Consider the following 24,742-nt stretch of genomic DNA (forward strand, 5'->3'; position numbering starts at 1 on the left):
ATCCCTGAGGAAAAATGTTGTACTCCTAATCTACAAGCAGGTTCTCTTTAGGTGCAAAAGGGTCTACATTTAAGACTTTGTTCCCAGATACCATTACATCATCAGTTACTGGTTATGAGAATAATTGCTCCAGCTCTGTAGAGTCACCCTACTTTTACCACTGATGCATTCTGGAGAACCACCTTACAGCACAGTCACCTATTTGCATAATATTCAGCTAAAGTGGCTCAAACATTTTCTGGTGGCGGAACAGTTAACCGGATAAAAACCACCTAATACCCCACCTCTCCACCTCTGTGAAACAAATAAATATAGTTGCTTAATTCACAGTGAAAACTCTACACAAATTCTTGGTGTTGTGATTTTTTTTCTTTAATGTTCTTTAATTTTTGTCTTTACTTGCATGCAGAGAGGTTGCAATGCCAAATCATAAAGGTCCGATAGTGGGTCATTAAGTAAGTAAAATTAATTTGTATAGCGCTGTTCAAAGACATAGGTCACAAAGTGCTTTACATGAGCATTATACAACATAAAAGAGAGAAAACATAGAAGATGAAATGACCCCCCGAGCTACTACATACATACACAATACATAATAAAATACACAATAAATACATAAAAATGTACAATACACAATAAAATGCACAATAAATATATAAATACATAAAATGCAGACCTGGTGCATACAGACATACATACAGACAGACATTACATAACATCATGTTATGTTAAGTGCCATAGCAGGTGTTAGAGGAATTTTGAGGATATAACAAATATATTTGAAGATGCTGTAGCATGACTGTTTAGACTTCAGTGTTAATTGAACCAAGATATATTTTGAACAGATGTTAAACCTTAAAAGGGGATACCCAGCTACTATTAGAGACAGTCATCTGTTCACTAATGTGTGGAATTGAAGGAAATAGCCCATTATCTAACTCGTTTTTCCAATGCCATTAATTTCCTGGCACACAGTGCATGCAGTCTCTCCGAAATCCACCGCAATAGTTAATTTTTTCCACCGCACTCAAAGGCAAATTCTGGACCCAAAAAAATGGAAGGAGGAGTTTCGCAAACAGATCGGTGATCACGGAGGTTCCGATAGGAATGAATGGACTTCCCATTGACTCGCATACGTACACAGAGCGTAAATTGAAAATTTGCACAAAGGTTCTAAATAAAAGGAAAAAAATAATCAAATGTGAGTAGGTACCTTTTATTTGTCGAGTATATAATTCAAAATGTAATAAGAAATAGGCCTTTCCATGTGGTCATTTTATATGAACTATTTATTCACAGAAAATGTGCTATATCGTGATATGTATCGTTATCGAGATATGAAATGACCTATATCGGGATATGAGATTTTGGTCATATCGTACAGCCCTAACTGTCCATTCCAGTGAATAGCTAGCTGGAGCCTTGTGTAGCTTTGGATGTTGTGTCACATGGAATTCAATATGTTGTTCAGTGCAACACTATGTACATTGGTTGTCTTCATTTTGCTGCTTTTTTTAGTGTAGTTTGCAACTAGCTGTACCTGTATGTGTTTCTGTTATGATGCATACATGCATTAATTATTTAAATATCAAGGTATTATAACATTTTACAGTTACATTATTATACAGTAATATTACACAGCCATTAAGTATTCCAGTTTATCTGTGTCTTTGAGTTTTACTCCATTTTCTCTGTGTGTGTAGGCAGAGTAGACGGTGATCTTATCTCACGTGTTGTTTGTGAACAGAGTTTAGCTTTCTGTATAGCTGTGTGGGGGAACACGCAGAATAGCTGACGGCCTATTTCAAAAACTTCTGTGGATCACTCTCTGAGGACTACTGTGGTACTGTGGGGGGGCACCCCTGATATCTTCAAGCGCTGCCTTTTTGGTGCTTACAGTGGGCAGCTGGGGACTTCCAGAGACTTATGCCTTTTCCACTGTCCCGTTCGAGTAGAGCCGGTGCAGAGATGGTTGTGGCCTTGTTGGGACTCAGTTTCCTTTCCAACTGGTTTGAGCTTCTCTGCTAAACAGAAGAAAAAGGATGGATTTTTGGTATGCATGGAAATGGTATTCTAAACAATAAAATAAAATTGAGAACTATTGGAGCTGCTTGTTTCTGCTGCTGGCTAACCTTTTTTAACAACAAACACATTTTTGCTAGCACAGACATGTCGAGTTGAGGGAGCTATATCAGACAAAGGGCAATCACGCATACATGCTTTAAATGCTATAAAATAGTAATAGTTCACCTTATCTGACAGCGACTTGTCATGTATGTCACTAGTTGTCACTATCATTTAGTGTTGTTCAGTTTGCAAATGAAGGAATCATATTGAACAGATCTTTTCAGTATACGGTTTGGACTGGCCCACTGTTGTAAAAGATTTGTACATTTCACTCAGCACTGAAGCAGGCTGCACTCCGAGGCAGCAAATCAGAACTGCCAAACAGAGTCATTGAACGAAAATCACTAAATGAATCAGTACACAGTACAATGATTCTCTTTCAGTGCCTGCAGTTCATTTGTCCATCCAGTTCTCTCAGTCCACTAAGTCACTACTGATTTGGTCAGTTCTTGCAGTTCAGTCTTTTGGTACATCTTGTTCAGTGACTCTCATTCAGTTCTTTAAGTACATCTCAATCAGTAAATCTCTTTTGGTTTGTTCAGTGCATTTCCCTCTCTGACCAAGTGGGACTCCATTTGTCATCATACTGTGCAATTTAATACATGGCAAAAGTCCTCTTTTATGGAAAAATCATGCCGTAAAAAGTCTCCACTGTCATTTTAAGATAATTAATAATTAAGATAGTCACTACATTTAGATTATTATAGAATCAATGTCCTGCATTATTTTTAGATGTATAACATAACTATGCTGTGATTGTATCTACAAATTTTACCGTATTACTTGTGGTTTTTTATTATTTCAGTATTTCACATGAACAGGAGAAGTCTGTCAATATATTTATTCATGGAGTCTTCACTCCACGACGCCATCGTCATTAATCACCACCATCATTTAGGATCTTCACTGTTGTAGCTATACATTTCGTAGACTTAAGGAAGGGAAGGCATACAGTGACGTTATATTGTTTGTCGTGGTTATGTTTTTACTTTTTACATCTACACCTCTGGCAGAAACTAAATGGCATGAAGTCTGCCCTGTGTTATAATGACACAATTTGTCATCTAGATTTGGGGTATCTGAAATTGAATGACAGAGTATTGTGATGTTGCCACCCTGTGGCCAGAGAAGGAAACACACTGAACGAACTGAATGAGATTTAGTGAACGAGATGTATTAAAAGAACTGAGCAAACAGGAGGAAATGAATCAGTGATCCTCTGGGAGAACTGCAGAAGTGTTATTGAAACCTTGGGGGAAATGTATGTGGGTCATGGTGTTTAATGTACAATACAGACAAATTTACATCCCAAACAATTTTGTAATACATTAAGTAAGTTCAAATACTTCAAAATTCAGCAGCAAGGCTATTGACTAGGACAAATTTGAGGTCATGTGTTACCACAATTTTAACTTTTCTGCACTAGCTGCCTGTGAGTTTTAGAGTAGATTTTCCAATCTTACAGGGCACTACATGGTCTGGCACCTAAATACATAATTTTTCATATTTCTGTATCTTTTTATATTCCACATTTCTTCTTTTAACTTTAGCTAACTGTCCCTGTGTTTTGAAGCACGTTGTACTGTATGCTTGAAAAGTGCTGTATAAATAAAGATATTATGTATTAATTGTTCAGTACCCCTGATTTCCCAGACACAGTCTGGGCTCATCCACATTGATTGATAGGGAGGTTGAGATTTACTCAAGAGCAGCTGGTGAAGAACTTCAGGATGTCTCAGAAGACTTTTGAATGTATGTGCTCATATCTTAGGCCAGCACTGGAAAGTGCTGTTTGAGTCATTCCACAATCTAGTTACTCTCTGGAGACTTGCTTTGACTTGAACAGGATTTTACTTCAGCTTGTACAAATATTTTAGTACAGTATGTCCTCTTTACTTGTGTTCGGTCCTTTCAGTATTTTCTGTAAATATCCTGGTGTCCACTTTGTTTTCACTGTTATATAGATGTAAAGCAGAAGGAACATCTGTAGCATGTTTAGTTATAGTGCGAAAAGTAAACTAATACCACTCCACACTGCTTCAGTTGTTGTGATCCTTGAATTTCTTGTACCCTGTGTTTTTTTTTTTAATCATTTTCTCCAGCACAGTGTTGCAGTTCTTAGCTACCCAGACTTAGCCAGCTCCAGAGAGCCAATGCGAGCAGACACTCATTCTGCTGGGAGGACATCAGCTGCTCCAGCGTGGCAGCATTGGCCCAAACATTTAAGAGAGCCTGAATTTTATTATAAGACTTTTTTTTGCTGTTCCTTGTGTTCTCCTCACAAAGTGACTGTCCTATACTGCTGCAAAGCATTGCTGTATATTTCTAAGGTTTGAATCTGGTGAGGGTGAGCACAACAAAACAGAATGGGGATTGGGTATGAATGTAGTTATCAATCAATCAATCATATTTTATTTCTTGTGGCACATTTTTACAATCAAGATTGTCACAAAGTGCTGTACATGTGGCATAATGGAATCTCCAAAGGGAATCAAAAGCCAGATCAGTACCTTCTCAGCCATAATTCATAATTCACAGTTCATAATTTTGAAGGGAAACATGCATAAGCATTTATCAAGTATGGATAGAGGTTTCTATAAAATTAGCCAACAGGCTGTCCACATTACATGCTATCTTTGCATTCAGTCTGGTTTGCTGTGGCTAACTATATTCATTTTAGTAGCCCACTCATCTGTTTAGAGGCTAGGTACAATATAGTATATTATGGCAACGCACTTTATATTATAAACTTTTTTATTGTAAAACCTAAACTGATTTTTTTTCCTTTCTTTATTTACAGGTGGCTTCTGGTGAATGCAATGAGGATACTGAAGTTTATAATATAACATTGAACACAGGGGATGAGCTAACTTTAATGGGACAGGCAGAAATTTTATATGCCAAAAACGCTAAGGAAAAGTCCAGACTTAACACAATATTCAAGAAGATTGGAAAGTTAAACTCCATGGGCAAACTAGGCCATGGCAAGATGCCATGCTTAATCTGCATGAATCACAGAACCAATGAGAGTGTAAGCCTACCTTTTCAGTGCAAAGGACGCTTCAGCACACGCAGCCCTTTGGAGCTACAGATGCAGGAGGGGGAGCACACCATTCGTAGCATTGTGGAGAAGACGCGCCTGCCTGTCAATGTCACCGTGCCGAGCGCCCCACCCAGAAACCAGCACGACCATCACTTGATTCGAGAGGGTCACCGCTATAAGCTTGTTAATATTCAGACTAAGACGGTAGTGGTTTGCTGTGTGCTGCGCAGCAACAAGATCATCCCCATCCACTTCCCCCTTCACTTAGCCATGCCTAAGTTTATCATTCCCGAAGGCCTCCTGCAGAATGAGCTGATTTTGGACACCATTGTACACCGCTGGTTCAGCTTCTGCGAGGAGCAGTTTGACATTGATGATTATTCACGTGCTGTGCGGGATGTAAAGTCAGATTGGAATGAGGATGCTAAAAGTCCCAAGAAAACCACCAACAATGGGAGCAGCAGCAGCAGTTGTCCTGTGCATAATCATGTTCCCAGTTCCCTCACCTATGCCCGGGATGAGCTAACCCAGTCCTTCCACAGACTTTCAGTGTGTGTGTATGGGAACAACCTGCATGGAAACAGTGAGGTCAACTTGCAGGGATATAAGAGCTTGTGTGGAGACTGGGGAGAACTCCCACATGACTCTGTACACTCTGTGTCCATTGACAGTGATGGTCTGTTCCCTGAATTGGCACAGGACCCAGGCCAATCTGCAGGCTTCAAGTCAGATTTTCACTATGAAGAGCTGTGGTTAGACCATGGTATGCATCGATTACCCAGGGAGGACACTACCTCAGCCATGGAAAAGAGCAAGTGTGATGGTAATGGCGGTAGAACTGCCACTCTACACTACCCTGCAACAAGCATGTCAGGCTCAATCATGATCTCTGAAATCTGTCTACCTCCACCTCCAGTGCCTCCAAAGTCTGATGCTGTAAGTAGAAAGTTAATCATAAGTGTGCTTTGCTTTTCTTTCACAAATTTACATTTGCACATCATAGCTCTCATTCACATTAATAAGGACATTCTCAGACTTCTGCATAATTATCAGTCTCCATCCAGGGCTGTTTGTTCATGGTCCTCAAATATTTCTATTATTCATTCTTACGATAAATGTCAACAGTGACCAGAGCCCTTCAAGGATGGTCTTATTATGTGAAATTGAAGCTGACAAAAGCTGTGTCCCAAATTGCCCCCTATTCCCGATATAGTTTACTGTTTTTAGTGGCAGCCATTTTGAAAGGCCTCCTACCAGAAGACACAAAGGTAGTGTTCTTCATAGTGTACAAAACTACCTCAGAATGAACTGTACACCACTTGAGGGAAAAAAAAATTGCCGTTTAAGTGGTACATGTGTACACAAAAATCCAACGTTACTAACAAAGGTTGTTTCTGTATTAGATTAAATATTCATACAACTTTGCTCGACACATTGACCACTCAGTCAAATGAAATACATTGATGAGAATAAATGTCTGATTTAATTAGCCTGTCAGTAGCTTGCTTAGCTAATCCATGGTAAGCGACAAGAGGATCACTGATAAAACATTACCATTAATTAACTAATGTTGGCTAGTTATCTAGCTTCCTATCTGTTGTCATTTGGCTAAATTGTTAAAATTTACTGCTCTAACTTAAATGTTTTATGAGGGATTGAGAACCCACACCCTTTGTACCCATTTCAGCTATAAATGCTCTGAAATGTCAGTGTCATCCATGTTTTTAAACCTTATTTGTCTGTCTAAGCAGCTAGCTAACAAGCCACCTGTGCTGATAAATATATTGACAGGTAAACTATTTGGTATCTTGTGACGAAGTATGACCATGCTATCTCATTAGAGTAACATCATTAGCTATGAAGATACTACTTACATTTATATTATTTGATGGCCAGCTAGCTCAATAGCTATTTACAGTATCTGATAATAAAATTCATATAACATTAGTGTCTAGCAAGGTAGTAAGCCACACTATTTGGTTACTAGTACATGTTGCTAGCTAGCTAACGTACAACAATTACCTAATTAGATGAATATACTGTACTGATACAGTGTGGTTGACTTGTATGATGGTATGACTGGCTAGCTTGCCAGGTATTCTGAAGTAGCTACCATGTTCATCGGTGTGAGATGTGTTACCTCAAGACACTGAGGGGAAAAAGCAAAAGAACACACCAAACCTTTTTTTCCAATTTCACCAATACCAGATATGAAAAAGCATGATAAAACTTACTAAAAGATAATCATGATGGACAGTTGTTTTGTACTTGATTTCACCTTCTGATGTGATTCATTGTTTGTCCATGTCTTCGATTCACAAACAGAATTACGATGAAAGTATTGGGTGTAAGTGTTCCAAAGTATGACTTAAATGGTGAGAATGCTAACAAGAATTGAGTATAAAAGGAAGAAGCAGCTTTTGAATAGGCATATAACCAGTGATATTTAACCTCTGGAAGAAAGATAAAGTCTTCTATATTTTATTTAAGTGAACAATGAAAGTGCGTTCAACAATATGAACATTAGGTAGCAAGCCAGATGGTTTTGCTGGTTATTTGACTCTGAAATACGTCTTAACTTTAAGCTTTGAAAAAAAATAATTATAGTTAGGGCCATGTCTATGTTTGGGCATGATACCAGAAGGTGAACACTCAAGGTAAGAATCATTAGTAGTAGAACATTTAGATGAACATTCTATTTTATTTTTTAATTGCACTTTTTGCATTTTTAGACCTTTTAACCACATCTTTGAAGTCAGCAGTTACATTAGGCTTGCATCACTGTCCTCCTCACTTGCACAGGAACATAGCAAATGCAGTCTTCAGTTCTGTCCATGGCCTGTCTTAGCCAGACGGGACTGAGGCTTTCCACAGGTAATGGTCTTCATTGCAAATTAAAGTTCTGCTGAAATGGTTGTGGTTTGCATTGTGTAGCACTGAGAGGGTTGTTATTTACTTAAGTTTTATCCCACCTGGTTGTGGTTAATTCATAACTGTGGAGATCATCCAGTATGTTGTATTTTTGTTTATGCATTGGGTGATTTAAAGGCATTGTATCAGCAAGGGGGAACAACAGGAAATCACAGACCACAGAGATTTGCTTAGAAGACTAGTAACTGCTTTTATTTTTGGTGGTAAAGTAACATTAAAACATTAACGTTAAGCACTGTCTATAGCTGACTGTAACTAATATCGTAGCTAGTTTGTCAAGTGAAATGTCTGCATTTTTGCAGTCATTGTCTGATCAAGAAGGGCGTGTACTGTGTCTTAGTCTACCATTTAAGTGTTAGCTTCAGTGTTTATAAACTTTAAGGTTATGATACAGGGCAAAATGTGTTTAACTGTGTGTCGCTATTTGCACAAAACACTAATATTAGACTAATATTGTTATATATACAGTATGCTTTGCCGGTAAGTCTTCATTTTATAAGCTCAGAGTAACATTTAGCTTGGTTTCTTTATTCCACTTATACAAGGCTACTTGTGACAGAAATAAAGTTAATCAAGTATTGTTTTGGTCGTGTAGTATGATGCATGGTATATCTGTGTTTTCATTTATAAATGTGTTAACTTCAACTTGCATGACATACAGTTAGGGTTTTTTCTTTCTTCTGAGTATTGGCATATAGAGGGAGGACAGCGTCATGTCAATTTTAGCATGTCATTGCTGGCATGCTGCACAGTGCCCAACATTTCTGTAAGCTGTGGTATTTAGTATGTTGTAGTCATTAGTTCTGTTTCGGACAGCGTCGTGTGTCATTTGCTAAATGAGTTGCGCCTATTTTAGCATGTCATTGCTGGCATGCCCCCCCCCCCCCGGACAGGTTTGTTTGAGGAAATAAAATCTTTGTCAGTGACGTTTCAGACCAGTTTGAGTGACAATGGAGACGCTCACCATTTGCCAGATAGTCCAGAGTCTCTCTGTCACTTTAACAAGCAGAGACAAGGCAATACTCACATATGTTAACCCCAAGTATTTTCACACAGCAAGTCCCACAGTGACTCCTGTAATTCTGGAGCTGTATTTAAGCATCCTGACATCCACACAGAACAACCAAACACAGAGCTCAACTGACAATATTTTATTTTGGTTTTCTTTGTGCTGTTAATTGTATATTGGATAGGTCCTAGAGTATATAAATAGAAGGAGAGATACTGACATTTGTTTAACTATTTCACTGAACCTTCACGTCTCCTGCTCACTTGGGATGCACAGTGCCCAACATTTCTGTAAGCTGTGGTATTTAGTATGTTGTAGTCATTAGTTCCATTTCTTATTTATACATGAGAGAGGCTGTGAGAGTTCTTAGATCTGCAAATGGTAAAAAAGTAATGTTCTGGATTTGTATTGCTCCAGATGTCCTTTAATCCAGGGATTCCTTTTTCTTTCTGTTTTGGCCAACCAAAGGATTTTTTGTTCAAGCAGCAATCCTTCGATCTTTTTGTACAGGTTATCAGGCTATTTTTTGGTTTGCAGTAAACCAAAAAGTACTCTTACTACCAAGAGTGAACTATAAAGTATCATCATTTTGATGATGTTGATCCTTCCCTGAAGCATATATTTTTGAATATTTTGTCATGTCTGCATTGATGCATTGGGTTGTGTTTGAAAGATGAACATTTCATATTTTGATTGAGCTAACAGTGGTCAAACCTAGGTATGAAATTTCTTTTTCATTCCATTTTATTGTGGTAACAGATATACGGTTTATTGTACAAGCCTAATCAAGAGGAAGAAGTTAAGATTTTGAGCAACTGATGTTGTGCCCTGATAGTTCTCCAAAAATTCAGTTGTTTTTATTATTGCTAGAAGGGAGTATTACATCTGAAACATATGTTACTGTGTTATTTTATTTATGTTGGTAGATAATTTGTATTGATTTTTACCCTTTAGAATACCTTTTATGTCCTGGAAATTTCTGATTTTGCATGTTGGTTACTCCTCATTAAATAGTGGTTACAGAGGGCAGACATGTTTTGTCAAATGGTGTAACTTGAAGGATTTTAGCAAATTCCACTGGTGAGAATGGAGTCCTGGGGATCTGCATTTGGGTCATTCCCACAAAACCAACCATAAACCATGTCTGTGATTAAGTTTGTTAAACATAAATAAACTACAAAAATGTTGTATATTGGTAAAGAACATGATGCCTAATTTTTCACTTTATTTCATTTTTTATGATTGTAAACTTAATTTTTTTGTAATTTAACAAAAATTTGTAATTTAACAATTTTAATTTTTTTTCCAAAAATGTCATTACAATAATGTGTCTGCAGTTTGATTTTAGGTACATACATGCATATAATTTGAGAAACAAATCATTTATTTCACTGAAATAAAAAATATATTGTTAAGAGTGGTACATTTTACATTTTGAAGTAAAATGTTCTCTCATGATAGTTTTGCTCAAAATATTTCTTTTATCTGGGACCATGTGTTAGTCTTGGTTTTGTTGCTGTCAAAATAACAAGGACATTTTAAATAAGATTCTCCCATGATGCATCTTGAAGAAGATTTAAGATGGATGCAAGGTGAGTTTGTCTCTTTTCATTTATACCTCTAAAATGTATTCTTTCCTCTGTAACCACAGTACAATACTACTACTAATAATAATAATAATAATAATAATACTAATAATCCTAATATTGTAGGTTCAATACCATAATGGTGTTATATTTTAAATCTGGGAAAAGTTAACTAAACTACTAAACTAAATTATATTATTTTGTAGGTCTGCCTAAACTGATGTAAGTAAAATTTGCTATGGTAAAAGTTTGCTAAATAAGTATAAATGCTAAATGATCAAGGCTGCCACAATTGTTTGAAAAAATGCTAGGGACTTCTCATTACCGTAACACCCAATTCTCATTATCACACTATTTGATTGCCTGTGATGGTAATGAGAACCCTAATTATGGTAGTGAGAAAAGCTGATTTTGGTGTGTACAGTTTTGTCACCTCTTCTCCCTTCTTCTAGGCCTGAATTTAAAGCTCACGATACACAATCGCAGTACTGCACTACAAGAAGTAAATTAGTAGTGTTTCAAGGAGTGTTTACTTGTTTTTAGATAAATAAAAGACATAACCATTATATAATACTAATAAACTATAATACTAATGATAAACTAATACCAATGATATTATGATTTAATATAATACTAATATTAAATCAAGACATGAAAAATAAAGATAAAATAAAATAGAATAAAACATAATAAAAAGACAAAGTAAAAAGAAAAAAAAACAAAGAATAAGAATTAAAGGTAATTTGTAAAAATTTTCAAAATGGATTTAGAAGTCAGACTTTTGTTTTTGTATTATCAGGGAGTCTGTTTCTGAGTCTAGGGGCCTTCAGTGAAAAATTAGTGTCTCCCTTTGTTCTAGTCTAGATTCTGGAATACTCAAGACAACTTTAAGTGATCTCAGTTTTCTCTTAGCAGAGTAAGGGATTAAAAGCACGAGCCCATCTTGCTTTAGAAGTAATTTGTAAAACCTTAAAATCAGAGAGGTAATTTAGCAGTCTTCCTGCAGTTCTGCTGTAGTTGTAGACTGCACAATTTGTGTTGACTTGGGCAGGATTAGAGGGAGTTACAGTAGTCCAGCCAAGAGGAAATGAAGGCATGAATGACCTTAGTGTCTGTAGGAGACAAAAATGACCTAATTTTGGCAATATTTCAGCTGACAAAATTGCATTAGCTTTTCAGTATGCAAATTCAGGGAGGGCTCAACAATAACCCCAGGACTCCTGGAGACCAGTGCCATATTGTAGATAAGGGGCCCAGCTTAGCATGGATACTTTCAGTTTCTTACTTGCTTGCTTACCATGCACTCACACCGGCAGCGACAAAGCGGCCGGAAGTCATTCATTTCCAATGGTTGCTGGGCTACACTGAGCGACACAGCCCAGCGAGTCGCCTGGCGACAAAATCACCACAACTTGGCGACAAAAAAAGTTCAGTCGAGCGACAGCCAGAGGGCAGATGTGTTCCTCCAAATTCCCTCCAAAACATTTTTCAGCGGGAATGCACTCGATTTGTGGGTTCACGCATATATTGGGTGATATACTAATAGGCCTGCCTTCAAGAAAATACAAACATACAACTCCATGATGAATATAGCAAAGTCGATGTAAATATAACATATAAATAAGTATAAAATATAACATATTTATAATATTTATCAGTATATACATTTTTTGGAAAATTGGTGCATGTCCTGTCAATACATTTGTAGCCCACTTGCTCAAAACTACGTTAGCAACGCCCACAAGCTGGCTGCAAGCGACAGCTTGGCGACAGCGACACAGTGACTTGGCGACAGCGACACAGTGACTTGGCGACATACAGTGACAAAGTCGCTGCTGGTGTGAGCGCAGCGTTACAGTTAGGATTTCTGTCCTATCCCTGTTTAACTGTAAAAAATGAAGAGTCATCCAGCAATTAATGTGATCCAGACAAACATGGAACAAGTAAGGAAGGCCTTCTTTAAATGACCAGGATTAACAGACAGAAACAACTGGGTATTGTCAGCATAAGAATGAAAAGGAATATTATGCTTGTGTAAAGAGGAAGTATGTAGAAACAAAATAAAATGTGTCTTAAAATTTAGCCTTAAGACACTCCAGAAGTAATTGGAGCTGAGAATGATATGTGGTCACCAACTGAGACACAGAATTGTTGGCCAGAGAGATGAGATAATAACCAATCTAGAGTAATGCCAGTGATACCAACCCAACGTCTTAGGTGGCCCAAAATAATGGCATGATCAACCGTATTTAAGGCCGCACTGAGATCTGATAGATCTAAAATGGAGGAATTACCATTTTTCCATCACCTTGTTAGAATTACATGCAATATTGTGGCCTTCCATTTACTTTTCCACCCTCCTCCTATCTGAAATAGATAATCACACATGTACCCAACTTACAGTGCATGTGTGATTATCTGTCCAGGGGTTTCATTTCTTGTTGGTTTTGTTTCAGATTTAAATGGAACAACTGTATTCAGTATTTAAACAAACTTTTAAAACTGTTAGCTAGTTCCTCAGGTTGAAAAGTTATCAAGGTTCACCTTTAGCTGACTTATTGCCGTAACCTTAATGTAGTATTGTTCAAGTTGGTGATTACAAAAATATGTGATGCTAGCCTGTCAACTCCGTTAGCTAGCATTAGCGTATGCTTCGCTTTTCATTCAATGTATAACGGACCATGGTGTTATTATATATTTCAGGCTTGGCCATGTCTGGTCAATGTAGACCAAGAAAAAAGACTTTCACTCATGACAAAATTGTTATTTTACTAGCCAAACACAAGGAGCATAAGTGCCTGTTGGAGTTAAAATTTAATAACTTTTTTATGGCAGACATTGCACCTACTTAGTGTTAGGTGTAAGTTTTAAGATATAACTTAAGTCTACATTGAATGCATGTGATTTGGTGCAACGGTGTAACTTTTAGTTGTTCGTAAACTCGAACATAGTGCCGATTTACATTTGAACTAGGTAAAGATCAAACTTACGCTCTGCTGGTGTAACCGGCTGCTGGTCTGTAATATTTGATTGTCAGTACCTCTCTTCCAGTGGCTTGTAACTTTCATTCTCTTGCAGTGTGATAATACTGTGCAGTATAAAACGATGAAGATGATATTCTTACATTTACTATTGACTACTAGTGTTGAAAAATATTGAACTAGTCATTTTCTGAATTGCAGAAAATTACATTTACACTAGCTCCTCAGTTTTCTCCTCAGCATTCAATAAAAGTAATTTTATTTGGGGTATTATTGTAGAATGGCTAAATGATCCTGGAGAGACTTGTCAAATGACAGCCATTATGATCACAAACTGATATCACTCTTTGTGTCTTATCCTAATCACGGTGTTTTGTTATAGGGAAACTTGGTTCAAGAACATTGTGACTAATGTGAAATCTTCCGCAATTTCTTATGTAATTGTTGTCAGGCAGGGTGGTACTGGGAAATTTTCACAGAAGAGCATCATGTGAACATATGAAGAAAGATACAGGGGTGCTGTACACTCTTTCACTACTCACTATTGCCTATATAGCATACATTATATAGAGCGTAAACGTGTGTTAACTCTTCCTTATGGTATACTTGAAGATAAATGAAAAATAAAAATGTGTTCAGAATTCTTTTATGATTCTTTTATTCTATGATCCTAAAAGAACAAGCTGTTTAGCTCACTTACTAGCCTGTTGAATGGTGCTCTTGATTGCTCATCTAACCTGTCTAGTGTATCCAGCTGCTTTTGTACATCTGGAATTAGCGTAATTAAGGCAATGTTTATTTTGTTTTATTTGTTGCCACAGTGTCGGTCTTGAGACAGCACACAGCAGTGAACACATTAGGTATTCTGAGGTGGCTAGCTTGCTAGCCAAGTCCATCAAACCATATCAGTACAGTATATGCAGCTGGCTAATTAGCTAGATGATTGTTTTATGTTAGCTAGCTAGCTACTTGTACTGGTAACCTAATAGCATTGTTTGCTGCCTAGTTTGACATCCAATGATATATGCATTTGATGATTCACATCTAGCTAGCTGGGTATCAGATCTTTTTTGGAATATAGCTAGACTACATTTGGAGCTAATGATGTTTTTATAACAGTTTCTTGTTTAATTTTGAAACAAAATGTATTGTTTGATGTGCAAATTATAGAATCTCTTGACAAAACTCAGCTTTTAAAAGCAGATGCCCACATTCAGACTGTGCTTTCCATTTAAAACCATAAACTTGCATAGTTTGTTTTGTGTGCATTCTGTAGAGGTTGGTAGCATAATTATAACAGATGTCGCAAACTTTTTGTCGCAAACAAATTTTTCAGTTCTATGATGTGTATCGTCGCATTTATTGACTTTGGAATTGCCACTTTTGTATGAAGCTAACTTCACTTCTACATCCTCTACAGCAGGGCAAAATCACTCAAGCATGACAAATGTGATCTTTTACACTCACATACAACTTGGCTTCCACAGCATTGCTGAAAGGCTTCCTTGGACCAGAGGGCTACAGTCATGCCGACCCAATTGTTTGTATCAGTTTGTTATAGCTACTGTAGCTACCAGCATAAGTGTTTTAAAACAACACTAGTATGATTTGTATAATTTCATAGCCTCACCCTGGCAGTTTGTACCACATGGATTCCAGTTTAATTTCCAAAATGCCTGATTCAAGTTACCAAATTATATTTTAACTGAGTTATTTCTGTTTATTTTTCTTAGTGCGCATATACATATTATGTTCCATTTTTTGTTTCAGCGTTTACTAATTTTAAATTTTTGTTTTGCTTTAATATTATGTTTGAAATTCATGACGAAAAGCATTAGATAGGATGCCTGACTACAGAAGTTTGATCTTATTATGAAAAGTTTATCAGTCTGTTGTGCTTTTATTTTTAGGTGAAAGCAGAATGCAGACTTCTGAATGCCCCTCCCGTCCCTCCACGGAGCTCCAGACCCACCTCAAATTCTGTTCCAAATTCAGCAATCAAGCAGCACCAGCAACAACAAACACGCTGTCCTAGCCCCACACTTTCATACTACTCTTCAGGGCTTCACAATATGTAAGCAAAGCTTTTTACAGACCAAACATGTGATTTGATAAAAATATGGACAATGTAGCAAGGCTTCCAGCAATTTAATACTCATCTTTATTTTTCAATTTTAAATATTAATGCCAAAATCTTATTGACATATGCATCACCCAGGATAGAATACCAATCAAGTTATGCAATTGTGTCCACTGTTCATTTGTGATTTAGTTATATGTAATTTAAGCAAGAGATGTGATTTCAATTATTCTTTGAGAGCTTCTTTACTAGCTAGTATATAGATATGATGCATTTGGAATGCATCATGTCTGGATTTTTTAGTAACTGTTTGTTTTTCCCCCTTAGGGGACTCACTGAAATTGAGAACAGAGTGTCAGATGAACAAAACCAGATGTGCTACCCCTGTAAATGGCTGGTACCTGATGCTGCTGATGCAACCTTGTCACCTTTCAGGAGTCCTACATTTGAAAGAATTTCTTCCAGACTGTCGTGGCCAAATGAATTTTGTGGAGGAAATTCTTACGGGATTGATGAGTTTTTATCAGCTCAATGTCGAAGCTATTACAGCTATCCTCGGCAAAAAACATCAGGCGCACAGATTGGTTATTCTACTACAGTATTTGAGAATGAGGGGCGGGGAAAGACTTTTACGTCATCGAAGCACTGTGAGTCCTTTAGCATTGACCCAATCAGCACAACCAAATATGGGGAAATGTACAGAGACAATTTGTTAACAGAACAGAGCATAAATCAGTGTCTGCCACCAAGAGTACAGAATTTGGATGATGAAGTTTCAAATGTGACATTGATGACAGTAGATGTTGATGGGATAGAAGAGGTAACTCAGAAATCTTCAGTGGACCAAAAAGATAACGCAGTCAACTCCATCGAGCTGCATCTTCAACTTATGCCACAATTGTGTAGCTCACCATGGCAGCCACCCACCAATCTCTCTGGACTGTCAGTCGAAGAGGTATCCAAGTCTTTGAGGTTTATAGGGCTATCTGAGGACATTGTGTCATTGTTTGTAATAGAAAAAATTGATGGCAATTTACTTCTGCAACTCACAGAGGAGATTCTGTCTGAAGATTTTAAACTAAGCAAGCTCCAAGTGAAGAAGCTTATGCAATTTATTAATGGCTGGAGGCCAAAAATGTAACCTGCCCATGACTTTGTGTCCACTGCTAATATGATATTGACCCATTGTTGATACAGTTGATATGATATGCAGTGCTGTCATTTGTATTGCAATAGTCATGTTTTTGTTTTACTAACAGTGTGTGTGCAACAGGGGTGTTTATTTGCTACATTCTAATATAATGAAAACGTACTCTTCAGATATCTTGTAGGTACATGTTGACCATGGAAAGCTACTTGGCCTTTGAGTCTTGTACAGATTAAAAATAAAATTATGTACAAAACACTATTGGTTGAGTAGTCTACATTTTCTCTGGTATTAGGTGCATTTGAATGTTTACGTGTCATGACTTTGGAAAAGCAATTTACCTTGCAATTTACCTCCATGTGTCATTCCAACAAATTATCACACAAGCACAAACGTGCAGTGAATTAAACTGACATGTATAGGAAATGCTGATCGGAAATGGTATGATTTGTATTTTAGGTTCCAGGTGAAGATGCAGACATTCAACGTGTTGACACCTAGACATCAGAATGCCAACATGTACTAATGGTGTTTTATTATTTTTAGGCCATAGACCACAGCATTGATGTCCTAAACACAGCAAACAGCAAGTGGCTACTGCTGTGTTGTTGCTTACGTTGGTGGCATTTTTTTTTTTTTTTTTTTTGCTATTTCTGCTACTGCTTGCTGTTGCTGGGGGTCAGTTTGTTTTCTTCCTCCTGCAGTGCAGCTCCTGTATTTTCTCTGCTGCTGCTGCTGTTGATGTTTTTGTTTGTCAACCTGTTTTCTAGCTGATGCTACACTGCCACTCTTGTTGTTTAGTTGCTACAGTTGCTTTTATAACATTCTTTTTTGCTGTTGCTGTTGTAATTGTTCCTGCTTCTCTTTTTTTCTGCTGTTCTTTCTTGTGGTAGTTGATGTTACTGTTGCTGGTGATCTGTTTGTTTTCGTGTGTACTGCTGTTCCCGTATTGTTGTTGCTGCTGTTTTTTTTTTTTTTAAATGCAGCCCTCTTTGGAATAGCCTAATGGATATACTACACTGGTCTTGCAACTCCCTTCTTGCTGCCCTGTATGTACAGTTAAGTCCCTTGTAGCTTATTCATGCTGCTGCTTGGTTGGTCTACACTGCGCCAGTGAGCTGACAGTTTATCACTGCATCATACACCAGGAATCACTGTGTGGCAAAGCCTTGAAAATGGAACATGTAATCAGCACCATAACACGAGCAGTTAACTTCATAAGAGCCAAAGGTTTAAATCACCGCCAGTTCAAGTCTTTTCTGGAGGAGTTGGATTTGGATATGGATATTCGAATATGGTGACGTGACCTATCACACAGAGGTGCGATGGCTAAGCCAAGGAAAAGTGCTGAAAAGATGTTTAGAGTTGCGTGAGGAAATCTGTCAGTTCGTGGAAAGCAAAGGGAAAGACAGGACATAAAAAGGGGATAAAAAGTTGCTGTGTGAATTGGCTTTTCTGTGTGACATCACGAGCCATCTCAATGCGCTCAACCTGCAGCTTCAGGGGCGGGATCGTGTGATCACAGACATGTACGCTGCAGTGAGGGCTTTTAAAACCAAGCTGCGTCTGTGGGAGACGCAGATGCTGCAAGAAAACTGCCAAACTATGAAAGAGCAGGTCTCTGCCGCCGTGTTCCCAAGTGCAGAATTTGCTGAAAAACTCGGCATACTTAGTGCCGACTTCAAACGGCGATTTGCCGACTTTGAAGCCCAGAAAGGTAGGTTTGAACTGCTCAGTAATCCGTTTGCAGTTGACGTGGAAAGCGCACCAACCAACCTCCAAATGGAGCTGATCGAACTCCAGTGTAGTGACACACTCAAGGCAACGTATGACTCTGGGGGCACTGCGCAGTTTCCACGTTTCATCCCCGACACACCGCCCCAGCTGCGTACCCAAGCTGCTCAAATGCTCTCTATGTTTGGCAGCACATACCTGTGTGAACAACTTTTCTCTTTGATGAAGATAAACAAAACATCACACAGGAGTCGTCTCACTGATGAACACCTTCACTCAATCCTGAGGATTTCCTCAGCTCAGAGCCTGACCCCAAACATTCATGAAATTGCATCTAAGATGAGATGCCAAGTATCTGGCTTGGACTAATGTGCATCAGAGAGCAGCAAATTGAGCTTTAATGTATGTTTCCTTTTTGCACTTTTCGCTTGCTACTGCAGGGCATGGACCATTCATAGTTGCATGTTTGGATTTTCATTGAAGGAAATTAGTTTTTGGCTGTTGTTGGCCTGTGGAAAAAATGTTTTTATTGGAAATTACTCTGGAAAAGCTGTAGATAGAAAGAGAGACATATAAGAAATGAATGCCACTGATTTTAAAGTTTTTTATTTTAAAGTTGATCTCTGTGTTTATAGGCAATAACTAATAAGCTTTGCTTGTTCCAGATTCAATATGTTTAAGCAAAACTCAAGTTCATGTTTCCATATCTGGAGAGTGGGAAAAACATGCTCAAGTCAGTTTTTCAATAAACATTGAACCAGTGCGGCCCTCGAGTTGAACCGAGTTCTTAATTTTGGCCCACTGTGTATCTACAGGGTCACCAAATTCTTCCGTGCCTCACCCATCCTAATCTCTCTTCACTGGCTGTTGGTGACAGCTCCCATCTGCTTCAAAAAGCTGCTGTTAGACCAGTGAGCGGTAAGGAGAATGACTCCCTTTATCTTCCATCAGCCTTTGGAACGTACACGTCGTCGTACACAGGCCCTTCCTAACACTGTACACCGAGGGGGCTGCACCCCCCTCTCGCAATATTGCATCCTCTCATTCTCTGTCCATCTCGGCCCTTCAAAGAAGCTTCCCATCTTCCAGTGTAGACTGAAGACACACCTCTCCAGGTGAGCATTGACGCTAGCTCATATGTGGTTATTGATGGCCTGTTTGTGCAACTTGTGCCACATTATTATTTACACTTTTTAAGTCACTCTGGGTAACAGCATCTGCTAAATGGCAATGTTATGTTGTAATGATGATCAAATCATCATCAAAATCATCTGCCTCAAAACTATAAAAACATGTGACCTATTGAGGAAATGATTAATTCACCTATACCCATAGTGGTGAAATGTTTATCAGTGTTCAGCTGTCCCTGCATGATAAAATTTCAATTTATGTATTTATTTATTTATTTATTTTTTGTGTAAAACATCTCATTTTGGATGGGAGTGAGGAGCAAGTGCATGTGGGTGGGATCAACATCTAGTCACCGTGGCACCTGAGTGTGATGAGGTAGAGGGGTGGGAGCAGGGAAAATGTTGCCCTTATAAGCAGACTGAACACAGAAGGAAGCATAATGGGCAAGCAGTGCGGTAAGCGAGGCCATCTAGCTGTAATGTGTTAACACTCTGTTTGTATGTGTGGTGAAGCAGTATTTGTATGTAAGGGTTTTATGTTTGGTGTGATGGCGGCAAACGGAGCTGTGACCTGATGTAGATGCGGAGGCCAATGCAGAAGACTGTGGCCAAGGCTGTGCGGAGAGGACAGCAAGACCACACATCTACAGGCTGTCAACCTGTTCAGTTTAGGTGGATTATATACATCATTTGATATTTTGGATGGGTTTGGGCAAGAGTAGATGTGGATATAGGAAGTCCCTTCCCCCTCCCCATGGAGTTAAGTTATTGATCTCTCATAAAATAAAATGCATATTGTTTTATCTGTAATATATTTAATCCTCCCTGAACCTCAGGGAGCAGCATAACTGGGTGGAGTCTTTTCATGTATATACATAATTACATCCATTGGTAATTTATAAAAGGATCGTGCTTGTATGTCATTAATGAAACATTTCATGTGGCAAGAAATGCATACACAAATTTCCAGAAATGAATGTATGATCTTGACAACCTTATCACTTTGGCTACCTTGGACTGGAAGGGCTGCCTCGTGCCAAATTTGAGTTTGTTTGTTGGGTTTCTCACACACTCACACACTCATACAGACAATTAGGTTATGCTAAGTAGGTCATAACATTACTTTGTTTTAAATCGCATTAAATTCTGTGATAATTCTTTATGGTTATCTATATGCATTTTTGTGGATGACATCAGTTCAAAATGCAGTCCAGTTAAAAATGAAATGCTCCAAATGAAAAACAAAATGATGTCAACTTTTGTACAAATTGTTAGAGGTTAGAGACATTTATATCAACACAGTTATTTATTATACACCACAGATGCCTCACTTGCCTTGTGCCTTGCCTTTAGTCAGGTTGTATTTTTTACGCAGCCTTGTAAAACTGTTCAATTTTAGTCTGCTGACAAGAGCGCGGTCAGAGCTGGTAATCACAAAAATTTTTTCACACAAATCCAGTTTTATTGCAGGTTTACTGTGGTTTCTTGTTCCCACACGTGACCTTCAGTGTTCTAATCCAGAAAATAGCTGGGGAATCCAGCTGTGCTCCCATCTACCCACTGAGGTTTTGTGGTGATGGCTGCACATCATACGTAGCCCCAATAAGGAACCTTATACGATTTGCCTCCATACACCACAGGTGCTTCCAGCTAAGCCAGCTCTTTTCTACACTCTCCCAGTTCATCCACTGTCCTTGCTTCGACTCAGCCACTGCCGTAGAACGCCTCACTGCTTGCTCCTGACACCGTATCTGCTGTATGGCTAATCTCCTCCTCTCTGCAGGACCTTATTCCATAGTGGCTCCCCTGTGCTAAGGGAAGGCCCCCTCTTCCTTGCTGCACCCTACCCACAATATCTTCAGAGCTGCCTGTGCCTCTTATACTGTCTGCCTTGAGTTCCACTTCCTCCCTGTAGCTACATTTGGCACCAGATTACTAACTAAAGTACACTTACTTCCTGACAATTGTAACTCTAACTTTACCTTCACACACTTAAACTCCTCCACTAGGCCAGGAACCAGTAACTGAAGAATACCTCTTCCATATAACACCACATTACTCAAGCACCTATAAACACCTAACCACTTTCTAATATATGCACTAACCACTTTATAAAGCTTTTCTATCTTAACATACAAATACATTGGCAGGAGAACACACAGGTTCACATGGGCTATGCGAAGGCAAATAGCAGGTCTGAGGAGTTGTGTGGTCCTCGCCTGAGCTTCACTACCATCTATAACTGTCCAATATTCTCCTGCTAGGTGAGCATGGTTATTTATGTGTGTGGTGTAATATGCTGTGTATTAAGTATAGTAGCTTCAAACATGAGTATATGAGAATTGTAATGATAATAGACAAAATTTAAATTGACTGTCGGTTGCTAAATTGCCACCATTGTAAGCAGGCTCGTTTAAGCGGGTTTTTGAGCTATCTCATCGTTTTAGCATGCATTTTCTATGTGGGTTATGTTAAATGTTTAAGTTAACAAATAAATACATTTTTGTTAGAAGGTGTACATTGAGAAAATGTGAAAGTATCTTACGGAAATCTGACATGGTAAAACGGCATTATGTTACATTTTAAATTTAGGTAATTGAGCATGAGTTGATTACTCAAAGCACATTAAGCTATGTGTTGCTTTATGCTAAGTGTTATAAATAATTCTAGTAACAGAGTAATTATTCATATGGGCTATGCGAAGGCAGATAGCAGGTCTGAAGAGTTGTGTGGTCCTCGTCTAAGCTTCACTACCATCTATAACTGTCCAATATTCTCCTGCTAGACGGACTGTCTGTCTCTGGTAGCCCTGGATGCTGGACACACTGCGGAGAGGAGCAGACAGAACTGTACTGGTCACCAGAGCCGGCCCAAGCCTTTTAAGGAATTTTGAATCATTTCTGTAAAATCAATGGGCTAGTCCCTCCTTGTGAGCAAAGATGTTTCTGTTAAGGACATGAAAGGGTTAAAAAAGGAGGCCAGAGGTGACCAACGTTAGCTAGCCAATCTTAGCTAGTTAACCTTGAGTACTGTAAGTTAGTTGATATAGCAACATATAGTAACTCAATTGTTATCTGTGCAATGTGGTCTGTTAATTTTCAAAGCTGTCGAATTATGAGGCTAGCCAGTGCTGTAAGATGAAATCACATTGACAAAGGAGTAGAGTACCAGCCAGTGCTGCGCTTTTGATTACTAATGAGGTTGTTATAGTTTGGTTAACGTTACAAGCAGTGGCGGAGGGTGAGCTGAAAACAGGGGAAGCCTGAACACTACCTTTAAATCTATCATTACTTTAAACCTGTTCCCCTTTATCCTCCGTGATTAACAATAAAACAAATAATTCACAGAATAATCAACACCAATCATGTAATTAGAATAAATGATTATGCTCATGGGACACAGCAGATTGTCTGAAAGTTGTGTGCTATTGCGAAAGCTACAGCATAAGATTGTTTAATCAACAAGAATGGCAATTTGAATAATTAAGTGCCAAGTAATCCCAAAGCTTTCTCTTAAATGTTTCACATTGTAGCTTTCTTGTGTTACAAAATTCAAATTACAAAACGGAGGTAAATTTAGTTAAATCGATTTAAATTACTGAGAATAAACTTTTAGGTTAGGTTGAGTTGAGTGCAATGAACAATAACGTTTAGAACACAGACCTCACAAAAGCTGTGATGTGTCATGAGCATTTAACGTAATTTAAATCGATAAATGCCATCCATGGCTCTGATTTAGATTGATTTAGATGTTTAAAATAGTTTATGGTCATGTATAAGAGATATGTTGCTTGACAGGTCTTTTACCATTTACTCTGTATGTCTGTGCTTATTTTAGGAGCACAGACAATACCCTGGCAGACCAACTGAGACCTGGAGACTTTAATCAAGACTTAATGGATTTAGAGACCCATGCCTTCTCCCCCAATGCACCATTGTGCAATCAATGCCCTGTCCAAACCCACTGCCATGCCTACAGAAAGGTACAGCACAGAATGAAATGAAAAATTCCAATTTGCAAAGTAAAGGAATTTTTTTAACACTTTTTAAACGGATATGCAGGGGCCATTACAGGGGTGCCCGAGCATCCTTTCACGCGGCCCTGGATAGCCAACCAGTACTACCACCACCACACACAACAACAGCAACTACAAGAACATCGTAGACCAACAACATCATGCCCAGAAGTGCAAGCAGACGTAAGCGTAGACCTTTTTTAAGAACTGCACTTATCTCTGCCAACGTTGAAGGGATTTCTACTGCGAAACAGAACATCTTAGCCGAGCTGTGTAGCAATCTCCAGTGCGACGTCCTGTCCCTTCACGAATGGGGATACCAAGACAACCAGGATCTTACTTGTACATATGGTACAGAACCACAAATCATGGAGCACCTACTAAGGTGTCCATCATTGGAGCACCAAGATCTTGCAGAATACAATGATGTTGCTGCAGAATGTGTTCAATTTTGGTTGGATCACATCTAGCTTTGTATCTGTACTCACCAAGAAGAACAGATATGCAGGGTATTTATTAAGATACCTTTAAGAAGCTTTCCTAAAATTGACTTCAACCAATGAGAGGCTGAACAATGCATGTTGTTTGTTACAATTATTTGTTATGGTATGTAGCATGCGTGTTACCTTATATGGTTCGTTATGTTTTCATTTGTGTTACTAAGTTTCTTATAGATTTGTCAGATGGAGTGGTGTAAAGCACACCGACACTGGACTGTGGAGCAGTGGAAGTGTGTTCTGTGGGTGACGAATCACGCTTCTCTGTTTGGCAGTCAGATGGGCGAGTCTGGGATTGGCGGATGCCGGGGAAACGTTACCTGCCTGACTGCATTGTGCCAACTGTGAAGTTTGGTGGAGAAGGGATAATGTTATGGGGCTGTTTTTCAGGGTTTGGGCTAGGCCCCTTATCTCCAGTGAAGGGCAATCTTAATGCTTCAGCATACCAAGACATTTTGGACA

At 38.5% G+C, this 24,742-nt stretch overlaps 2 protein-coding genes across 3 annotated transcripts in view; both read left to right on the forward strand.

Annotated features, from left to right (window-relative positions):
- garem (GRB2 associated, regulator of MAPK1) overlaps positions 1–17,099 on the forward strand; it is a 44,218-nt gene extending 27,119 nt beyond the window's left edge. The window contains exons 4-6 of one of the 2 annotated variants that reach the window (XM_036521102.1): positions 4,928–6,106; positions 15,588–15,751; positions 16,085–17,099. In XM_036521102.1, the coding sequence (XP_036376995.1) occupies positions 4,928–6,106; positions 15,588–15,751; positions 16,085–16,898 (2,157 nt within the window). In that variant the 3' untranslated portion in view covers positions 16,899–17,099. The remainder of the gene's footprint in view (positions 1–4,927; positions 6,107–15,587; positions 15,752–16,084) is intronic. The other variant, XM_036521104.1, reaches the window with a different exon arrangement.
- Positions 17,100–17,101: 2 nt separating this feature from the next.
- LOC118773689 (general transcription factor II-I repeat domain-containing protein 2-like) lies at positions 17,102–19,007 on the forward strand. The gene is given in 3 exon segments (XM_036522727.1): positions 17,102–17,129; positions 17,964–18,181; positions 18,183–19,007. Coding segments are annotated over 3 exon segments (1,071 nt in total).
- The last annotated feature ends 5,735 nt before the right edge of the window (positions 19,008–24,742 follow it).

The sequence above is a fragment of the Megalops cyprinoides genome, chromosome 2 (genome assembly GCF_013368585.1).
Source record: "Megalops cyprinoides isolate fMegCyp1 chromosome 2, fMegCyp1.pri, whole genome shotgun sequence".
Taxonomy (NCBI): Eukaryota; Metazoa; Chordata; class Actinopteri; order Elopiformes; family Megalopidae; genus Megalops; species Megalops cyprinoides.